Below are 10,661 nucleotides of genomic sequence, written 5' to 3'. Positions count from 1 at the left end.
TTCATGAACTCACCAGAAAACCGAAAAAAACATAAAAGAAAGAAAGCGAGAGGAGAGACCCCCGTCGAGGGAGAAGAAAGAACGAGAGAGAGAGAGAGGGAGAGGCGTTGACTTTTGGGTATTGTGGGGTGTTGAAGTGAACTTATGAAAGTCATATTCGTATTTTTAATTCGGCGAGCGTTGACCCAGGTAGGGTTTAAAGGTAACCAGGGTTAAGGAATTTCTTCTTTTCAGGATCCGCTCCCCTTAAAGAATGATTTGATTTAAGTTAATTACTGTTTTAATAAGTCAAAGCACCCAGAGTCCCATCGCGCAGTCTGATCCGTCCGATCGGTTTCATCTCGAAAGTGCAAGACCACCACGTGTTGATTACGCTGCAGCAGCCGCGAGAAAGCGCTCAATTTCCAACGCGTTCGATGCTTCGCTTTGTTTTTTAAATTAAAAAATAAAATAAATAAATAAAATAGAAAAATGAAAAGAAGAGGTTGCGTTGGTGAAGAAGCATTTGGATGGTGGGTTGAGTTGAATAGAGTGGGGCCTTCCGGTTGGGATTGGTTGCGACTTCGTTAATCGAATTGATATTTAGTTGACTTTCTAGATTGGGAAGGTGCCCATGGGCAGCCAAGCAAAGAGTTTCGTTGACAATTTTAATATTCACGACCGTTGATCCTTTCACGCAGCCTGGGTCCACTTACTCGTAATGAATCGGCCGTCTCCAAATTCTAATTTTTTTTAAAAAAAAAATTTTTGTTAAAGAGTAAATCTATAATTCAAAGTATGAATGGTAGGAGAAAGTCAAAGCGATTAAAGAGCAATTACTAAATGGGTCAAAAAATGTGCTACTCTACACACGTATCAATGCCTTCTCACGTGCATCATTCTCATGACCTGACCGATTTCCTTTGGCTTCTCATAAACCTCAGGAAAATAAAATTAAGGCAGAAATTTACAAACACCCCCTTGATTAGTGTTGCTTAATTATGTTAAAGAGTAGTTATCATTCATCACTAACAATAAATAAATAAGTAGATAAGAGCGCAATTGGATCTTAGTGGGTAGAGTAACACTAACACGAACAAATATAAAAGGCCAAGTCAGCATATAAAAAGAAGACGTGGCAGCAGTAAGAGGAGCCAGGTGGGAGAAGATGAGATTGGTGGGCGACTGCATGATTGCAACCAACATCCGGCGATAGTGGAGAGGGGCCACGTTGATATATTCGTTAGGGAAAGCCACTTCTTTTAATAAACCAATGAAAAGGGGTTAAATGTTAAATGTTAAATGTTAAATGCACCACCAGACCGGGGAAATAAGAATTCAAGAGGGGCCATCATTGGCGTCCCCGCAAGTGGAGAACGCTCCCACATCCCAAACAGCTCATTACCTCCGCACACGCCAAACCCACCAAAACAACTCTCTCCTATAAGAGTTTTTTTTTTTTTTTTTAATGTTTTTAAAAAAAACCTTATGAAGGTGTATAATACTAAGATTCTGTCAAATCCCGAGATATGGATCCAGAGACGGATTTGACAGGTTTTTAAATGCATTTTTGTTACAAATTTTATTATTATCAAGATTGACTTAAAAATTGGAAAATGGTTGGATCCTCATATTCATGACTCGTGTGACAACTAAAAGGTTTTGAGGTTCTCATAAATATTTCTCATTATCACCCTTGTGACTTTGTCTCCTAGCTTTGTGTTTGACATTATGGGATGAAAAAATTATCAAATGCTCACATTAACAAAGACCAAGCAAGGAGGGTTCATCATTACTCCATTGAATAACTCTCCTTTACTTTGAACTAAATATTCACCAAGACAGTTTTACCCCATTCCATGACTAAAGACTACAACTATTGACAAATTACGGTTGTCCTAACAAAACTATGACACAGTGAATTTTTGTGATACTTGTGCTTGCAATGTCCTATTACACGTTAAGTTAGGTCTAAGGTCTATCCCGAAATGACTAAACTTATAAAACGGTTTTTTTTTAATTAATAAATTTAAAATTTTTATACTCACTTCCGCGTGAGGGTTGGCATAGGGAGAAAGAGATTAACTCTTTGACTTTATAAAGTTAGCGGGTGTTAATAAAGAAAAGAAAGAATGAAGAAAAAAGAAAATGTAGAAGAGGTCTCTGACTCAAACCCCCGTTGAATAATGACTCGCATCACTCTCAGCCAAGGGATGGTACAAGTAAAACATCTGATTTGTCCCTCCCTGAGAAATGAGATCACTCCCTAGCTCATGCATGAGTACGCATTTGACTTCAAATTTCCTTCTATGTGCCCTCTTTCATCTTCCATCAATATTTCTTCCGTCGCCTTCAAATACCCAAAACGTAAAGACGAGAAAGTGAGTGGGATGAGATCCCTTTGGACCTCCATTTGCCCTCCTCTTTTGAAGCAATCAAAGGCAGTAGACAGTGCCACCAACGATGTCTGCATACTGCATGGTGACACATCTCCAATGCTATAATTCTAATCAAGTATAAATTATTATATTATTTTTATTCCACTTAATAAATAATAAACGTAAAATCCGTTCAACCAAAATTAGACCCCGGTAGAGGTGCTAATGCCATATAAATAGAATTAACTTTAAATAGAATAATAACAAGAAATACTTTAAAATATTTACTATAAAACCTAGATTAGACCGCTTGGTTGAACTGTGTTCAATCGGACTTGGCCAATTATGCGGGTAGTGGATCTATAAGACTCATAAACCCTGTTGACCCAATTGGGCAGCCTGGTCTTTTTTTATCTCCTACTGCACAGGATACACCAGTAACACTATAGAAGTGGAGGCTCAGGGAGGAGCCTCCTTTTTTGCTAGGCATACATCTATAGAAGGATCTCATGCATCTTATCCTGCAAAAGCTTGTAGAATATGTAACTCATGATCATAAGAATAGTCCAATCCTCACATCCTCCTCAAGCTCTAATGCAGAAAAGAAAATGCTTGATGTGCCATGGGAAGAGGTAGTTGACCCTAAACCCCCAACCTCTTGATAGTAGTAGTACACAACATTGGTATCACTTTATATGTGTAAAATTCTTATACTAATCTCAAAATTATGATTATTAGAAAAAAAAATTGTAGTTTAAAAATCTTTATTATAACTAAAATTATTGTACTTCATTGCCTAAGCAGTGTATACCCTTGGATCTTCTTTATCGAGGGAGTGCAAATAGTTCTATAACATATGACCTACAAAATGAGTCAAGAGGCTATTGTAATCGATAAAGGATTAATATAATTTCTTCGATCTCATTGTATTTATCTCATGATGTAATTATCTTCTCATATAAAACTTATCTTTTCTATTCTAAATTGTATAAATACCACCCTTAATCAATTGTGAAAGTGGTTCAGTTTAATATCTAACAGTAATCTCATCAAATCCTTCTTTGGCCTTCTCATATATAATAGCTTGGCACCATGCACCCTAATTACCTCCATCAACTTTGCCACACTTAGTTGGGCTATATCCTCGCATTTTTTTGCGAGAGTTTAGAGGGAGATTCACCTATATGAACAAATAATCCATGCTTCTCTATGTACTTAAAAAGAAACTACAACAGCTTCAATGAATGTTTAATGGTCATTAAAAGAATCCGCCTGCAAGTAGGAAACCCATAAAAAAGAAATACAAAAAAAAAAAAAAAAAAATAAAGATTTGGTCATTATTATTCTTAAAAATTGTTAGTAAAAATAAGATAATGATCAAATTCTTTTTTTTCATTAACTATTTTTAAAAATAATAATGATCAAAGTTTTATTTTATTTTACTTTTCATGGGATTCGGATCAAACCCATACACCTAATGTGCTGCGTTAAGCTTTCAGATGAATCTAATGTAGTGAAGAAGCCTTGTCTTCAGAATCCGGTCCTAGTAGAGACTAGAGGTGCGCTATGTTCTCATCGGGAGCCTTTTTGGAATTTGGAATGAAAGCCGTCGCCGCAAGCGCAGTGGTGCTACACCAACCATTTCCCAAACCAAGATGAGAATATAAGACATGGCAGCCGCTGAGGCAACAAGTATCAGAGGGCTGGACCACGGCCTCCACCCACCGCTGACCACCGACCACTGACCACATCCTTGTCCACTCGTGAATCCTGATTTAATGGGTGCCGACCCAGCCCCATCTTGCTCTGTTGGCTTCACAATAGTTTCGGCACCCGTGAATCCCCGATTGTTCCTTCAGCTTTCCTTCTCAGATGAGTTTTACCAAATAACCAAATAATTTTCAATTTTTCCCCACTCCATCAAATCGTCTCTGGTGCTACTTACTTGCTTGCTCTCTTCAAATGAAGCGGCCGGTGGTGACAAGGAGGCTAATTTTTTAGTTTTTTCCTGCCAAAGAAATATATAAAGGTTCTGGAATTCTCGGGAGGTCTCTAAGTCTCTGGTCTGAGGAGAATAATAATTAATAACTGATCCAGGAAGAAAGGCAAAGAGCTTTTGTTCAGAGAGAGGCAATGCAGTCATCTTCCTGGAATCCATCTTCATCCTCTACATTGCTTCGCCTCTCCCAACTTGCAGAGGAAGAAAAATGTGTAGCCTTATCCTGCCTTCTTCGTCACTTTGCTGAGCCCAGAAGAAAAAAAGGGCCCATGAAACAGCAACTAATACTCGTTCACTGCTCCCGCTGAGGAGAATAATCGCCATACCCCAACATTTATTTACCTTACCTGCGCTGTCCGGCGCTCCTTCCTAAAACTTTTACCGTCCGGCGCTTTACAGCACTTGAAATCCCGATTAACTTTTGCCAAATTCTTCAGGTAGCCATTAACTCATGATATCAACCCGATTACCGGGGATCAATACTCAAAACAAACGGCTAGAAGGATGAAGAAGATTTCTGCATAATGTGGATTCGTTCGCGGAGGAGAAGAGCGAAATTCAGGCGATACGCAGCTGGGATTGTTTAAGGATGCAGAGACAAGATAGTTTTGAGAGGAAAAAAAAATCCATTTTCACAGAAAGGAAACGATTTTCAAACCACAACATGGTAGATGATGAGCACAGGCAGAAGAAAGAAAGAAAAAAAAAAAAAGGAGAAAAAGTTTAAGCTTTTTACAGCAATATATTCGTAAAAGAATGTATTTTTCTGCTCTTAGAAACTGCCCAAAGTTATTTTCCCAAAAAAACCCAATCAATTTCTCCCCTCAAAACCCCAAAAAATTGCCGCTTTGCAGCCAAATTCAATTCCCTGGAATCAAAGAAAAACGAAAAGAATAAACTCATACCAATACATTTACATAAAATGCTATACAAAAAAGAGGAAGCAACGAACCCATATCTCCATTGCCGCCGTTGGATCTTACATCCCCGCCGGAACCTGGTGGAGTCTCCATATGCCCAGGCGGATTCTGAATAGAATTTTCCGGTGGTAGCCCAATTTCCGGTGGTGCCGCCATCCCCATCCTTCCATTTTCCCTCCCGAAAACTTCCCTCGGCAATAAAACCCTTGAAACAGCAAAAACCGCCACCGGATTCTGATCGAACACCGTCTGTGTAATTTCCGCCTGCACAATTCCCGTGTCAATGGCGACTGACCCATTCACTCTTGTAATATTTAGTGTGTATCTGCCCGCGCCCATGTCTTCGGTGGCCAGCGTGGGCTGCACCGGATTCACGATCGACTCCAAGGAGCCAAGGGGATAGTAGGAATTCAGCACGTGAAATTTCAGTACCACTGATTTGGTGTTGGCCGACAGGGATTGCAGATTCTCCGCAGGCGGGAGGTCCGAGAAGGCGGTGTCGGTGGGGGCGAAGATGGTAATTCCAGCGCCGTGCTCATCGTCCTCGAATTCCTCTATCAAACCGGAAGCAAGTAACATCGCGGCCGCAACATTGAAGTTCTTGCCGTCGGAGAGAATTCGGGTAATGTTGAGACGCGTCTGCGGCGCGTCCTCGGAGGCGGCGAGGTCGAAGCCGTAAGGGAGAAGCAAGGAGTCGACTGTGAAGATGGAGATGTTGTACGGCAGGGTCTTGACAAGGGAAAGAAAGGTGGCATTGGAAGAAGGGAAGGGAGAGAGAGAACACACGGTGATGTTACCACGGGCATTGAGGGTGACATTGACGGCGCCCAGGTCAGAATGCGCCCTGCCGGTCGTCTGAAAAAGGGTGGTGACGAGCTTGCCAGAAGGAGGGATCTCGCGGAGGTTGGGCCAGGAGAGATACTGAAGGAGAACATGGTAGCGGAGGACGTCGGAAAGGATAGAAGGCCGGTGTGTCAGATCATCGGATGCAAGGGCGGACTGGAGGAGAGAGTTAGGGACGGCAAGGAGAGTAATGGAGGAACGGTGCGTCAGATCATCGGGAACGGCGCAGTCGGAAAGGAGGCGCGAGAAGTCGGAGAGGTCGGGAAAGCTGGACAAGAGAGTAGTGACATCGATGCAGAAAGCCAGCGACGGGAAGAGGAGCCCGGTGAGAATCACGAGGGTAAAATGGGAATGACGAAAGAACGCCATTTCTGGTGCAGAGTTGGGGGAGGCAACCAAGGGAAGAGTGCAAGAAGAGATGATGAGAATATTATTTACTTTTAAAAAAAACAAATCAATATTTTAATATTAGATCCTATTCTGTGCATTCACTATTATGAGAAACAAGTGAGAAGCACAAGTAAAAGGGACGCTATTCATGCTCATGGATTAGATTTTCCAATCGATCGTCTAATCTGAATCTCACATAAGAAGCGTCATTCAATGAAGCGCGAGTACCTTTGAGCTACCGCTGTGGTACTCGTGTGTTGTGTCCGGGGTATCTCGTGGGGGTTTAAACTTTGGACGGGAAAAGAAGACAAAGAGCACCGTCAGAGATGGGAGTCTGTGGTACTCAGCGAATAAGAGAATGACACGTATACAGCTGGAGCTCCATACTCCTGGTTCCATCCATCCAAAATTGAACTGCTAGATTGAATCGTCCTGTCCGTCGTCATTTTTATCGTTTCTAGTGTATTTACATTATATTTAAAAAAGAAAAAAAGAGAAAGTGAGCCGACCTGGCCGGTCGGTCGGACCCGGCCATGGACATGCTAGGGTCTCTAATGGGGCCCACATCCCAATGAGGTGATCAACTAACAAACGTTGATATATCTTCCTTAAGAGTTGGATATACAAATATTAAAAAAAAAAAAATATATATATATATATATATATTTTTTTTTTTTTTGCGCTATTTGATATGAAAGATACGAAGGAAAAAAAAATTATATTTTTTGGAATTGATAAAACAAATTATTATGTTTTGACGAGACTTAATCGCATCGCCTGGTCCCGTGGGAACGGAAGGACGAAGGAAGACAGAAGTCATAGGAGTTTAAAGGGAGCGGAAATTTGGAGAAATGGATGAGGGCCTTTTGGGTAATAAAGAAGCGGCAAAGTTTTCGGGAGAGAACATTTGCTGACGTTAACGTGGCGAAACGAAGGGGAGGGGGACCTGTTAAGGGCGACAGCTGCCTTTCACGTCATCAAGCTGTCTGGACGTAGACCTTTTGATGATTTTTTTTTCTCCGAAATCGCGTTTGATTCAATTTCTGCACCACCACGACACCTTACCTTTCTTTACACTTTCCCCATCATACAAGTGGCTTACGGTTTTTATTTATTTTATTTTCAGTTTCAGTCAAATAAACTCGCTGGAGCTAATGCGAATGGATACCACTGCCACAGTGCCCAAAAGAGAGCATTTATTGCTACATTTTGAAATGAAGATATCTCCTCAGCCTGATCAACAACTATATCAGCCATTTAATTATCATCAACGGCGATTATCTGAGATACCCTTTTTGTATGTTTTACACCAAATGATTTTTTTTTTTTTTTAGGTTGGATCAGCAAACAAACATCCCTCTGGCGTCTGGCTGAAGAATAATAGAAAAAAGATGTCTGATCGAGGCCGATGTTCAAATGTCTGAAGCCTCTGAAAAGGTGCTTAAATCGAGTGATTAGATTAATCTGGCCATTGCCCAACCAGTTGAAGAGTATAATACATTAGAAACCTGAATTAATTAAGCTGCCCATGAAGCCATGTTATACCCACTCTTCTTCTCGACTTCTGCTTTCTGTCACTAATCATTTTGTCTCATGCACCAAACCTGGCACCTTCTCCCTCTTTGCTTTTATTCTCCTTCCCACACTGAACTCTCTCACTACCCCACCAGAATTTGTCCTTTGCCTTACTGCTGCACATTCTCCCTCTTTCATCTGTTTTCTCACTGTTTCTGGCTAATTAAACACTTTATTAGTACGGGACCATCTTTGATATTCCCACCCTTAATCTTTATTAGAGACTCTCTAGCTTTTATAATGATGGCAGGGACAAAGGTAGACAAGTTGTCCACTTGGATATATTGGCTCGCCAGTACGTTGTAGATGCCCTGCAAAAGTTTTCTTCAGACTTTTACTCCATTTATTGTTCTTTTCTTTTTCTTCTTTCCGAACAGGAAGAACTGTTCACCAGCCTCACCAGCTTCTTCCATGTCTTTGTAGCTTCTTCCATTATCCAGATAAATGTGGCTTCTTCCGCTTGGAATGTTTCCAACCAGAGAAAAAATGAGACACATTCCGTTGGATCAACGAAGCGCAGGGAGAGGGGGAGAAAACTGTTCACCAGTTTATTCTTCTCTTATCTTCCCATTTATGAAACTTCTTGGGAAGTAATGACTTTGTCATTACAGAGAGGAGGTCTGAGTGACAATGAATATCTCATTAACTCGCATTTGGACCTGAAAAACATTTAGAGAGTCTCTTTAATTGAGTGGGAACATTTGTTGTTGGACCAGACAAGGATGGTAAAGCAATTCATGCATTGAAAGAACAGTTAATGCCTCGGTTGTCATGATTACTAACCCAACTGAATCCTTTACTGGACCAGATGTCTTGGACAATCTTCAAAACGGTCTCCATTCTTTTGTTGGTTCATCATGGATGAGTTTAACGTAAAGTAGAAACAACGAGTGTGAGGATTGTCCATTCTGAAACTGAAACTTTACAGTCTAAAACCCATAGAACAGTCAAGAGCCTGTTGTGTCTATTCAGATGTGATTTTGGCTGATTCTAATGGCTACATGTAGGAGTAGGCATTGGGTTGGGTTTCACAGGGAACCCTACTCGACTTCTGGGTTTGAGTTTCAGATTGAGGACGGGTTGGGCCGAGGATGGGTTGGGTTTAAATCAGGTTTATAGGTACGAGAGGCACGGAAGGGGTTGCAAGGGTGGTGATTGGGTTGGGGTCGGGTTTGATATTTTTGATTTTTTAGGTTTGGGATAAGCAGAACCCGATTCGTCCCATGCCCACCACTAGCTACATGGGGGGAACCATAATTCAAGGATGATTACCAAGGTCGTGATGTGGCTAACATTCAAATGCATGCCATGTAGTTTGCGAGAGGATATAAAACGGGGTAGGAGCAGGTTGGGTATATTACTAACTGAGAACATTATATCTGTTCTAGTGACTGAAACGTATAGTATGGATCATATCATGTTTCTATAAAGTTTTTGATTTATGGCTCTACTATTGTTGTCCGAGTCAAGTTTTAAGGACGAACTCATAGGTGTGTTAATTGACTTAAGATTTTTTATGTTAAATTTCTTAAGCAATCCTTTAGTGTATATGGACTGATTTATGAATGTGCCATTTTTCGGTTTGAGTTACTGGAAGTCCATGAAAGAATGTGAGTTCACCCATTAAACTCATTTCAAACTCATTCTTCATTAAACTAACAAATTCTTGACATTGAGAAGGGTTTGTAGAACTAAATATGATATCAACCATATACATTTGACCGGTAATCAAGTCTTGATCATGGTTCTTAGTCAATAGAATCTTATCTACGCTTCCTCTATTATAGTCATTATTTTCTAAGAATTCGCTTAATCTTTCACACCATGCTCATGGAGCTTGCTTTCACTCATACAATACTTTATATAATTTGTATACATGGTTAAGCTTACTCACATCTTCAAATCCTTCAAGTTGTTCAACATACACCTCTTCTTGGATGTACCCATTTAAAAAAGAACTCTTTACATCTATTTGACCAAAGGCTAGGAGGATTTAAATTGCCTTTAGTCTTGCCACGGGTGCATAGGTTTCTTCCAAATCTATACCTTCTTCTAGGTTATTTCCTTTAGCAACTGACCTGTCTTTGTTTCTCACTACTTGATTTTCTTGCTTTGTTCCTAAAGATCCATTTCGTACCAATAAATTGTTGATTTTGGGGTCTTGATACTAGAGTCCAAACTTTGTTTCTTTCAAATTGGTTCATTTCTTCTTGCATTGCCATAATCCAAAAGTCATTTTTTTTTACCTTGAGAAAGCTTGTGGGATCTATATGTGAAACGAAGACACTATTTGCCATAGTCTCATGAATTGCTCTTCTAGTTGCAATCTTACCTTGAGGGTTACCAATAATTTGTTCTAGAGGATGATCAGCCATGACCTTATAGTTATTTGGATCCATAGGTGTCTCTTCTTGGTTATTTGGGTCAATTGGGTTCTCTTCAACATTTTGGTCTTGAGGTTGAGATCACAGAGATGAATCGAAGGGGTTTTCCTCTTCGTCATCAGAAATCGGTGTTGGAATTGGATTTGGTGAATCAGATTCGTCAAACTCAACATGAACCGACTCCTCTACTCTC

The 10,661-nt window shown here is 40.4% G+C and overlaps 1 protein-coding gene across 1 annotated transcript; it reads right to left on the bottom strand.

Moving 5' to 3' along the window:
- Nucleotides 1-3,844: 3,844 nt before the first annotated feature.
- Nucleotides 3,845-6,505, bottom strand: LOC137964912 (fasciclin-like arabinogalactan protein 4). Its single transcript, XM_068811397.1, has 2 exons — nucleotides 5,309-6,505; nucleotides 3,845-4,873 (listed from the first exon to the last, which is right to left on the bottom strand). Exons 1-2 carry the CDS (start codon nucleotides 6,486-6,488, stop codon nucleotides 4,833-4,835), a joined length of 1,221 nt encoding a protein of 406 aa, XP_068667498.1. The 5' UTR covers nucleotides 6,489-6,505; the 3' UTR covers nucleotides 3,845-4,832.
- Between the last annotated feature and the right edge of the window lie 4,156 nt (nucleotides 6,506-10,661).

Source organism: Aristolochia californica, unplaced genomic scaffold (assembly GCF_029961685.1).
Source record: "Aristolochia californica isolate CCGP_79_NKW_82.1479 unplaced genomic scaffold, dmAriCali1.0.hap1 SCAF_472, whole genome shotgun sequence".
NCBI classification, from domain to species: Eukaryota; Viridiplantae; Streptophyta; class Magnoliopsida; order Piperales; family Aristolochiaceae; genus Aristolochia; species Aristolochia californica.
This window is presented reverse-complemented; position numbering and strand designations above follow the sequence as displayed.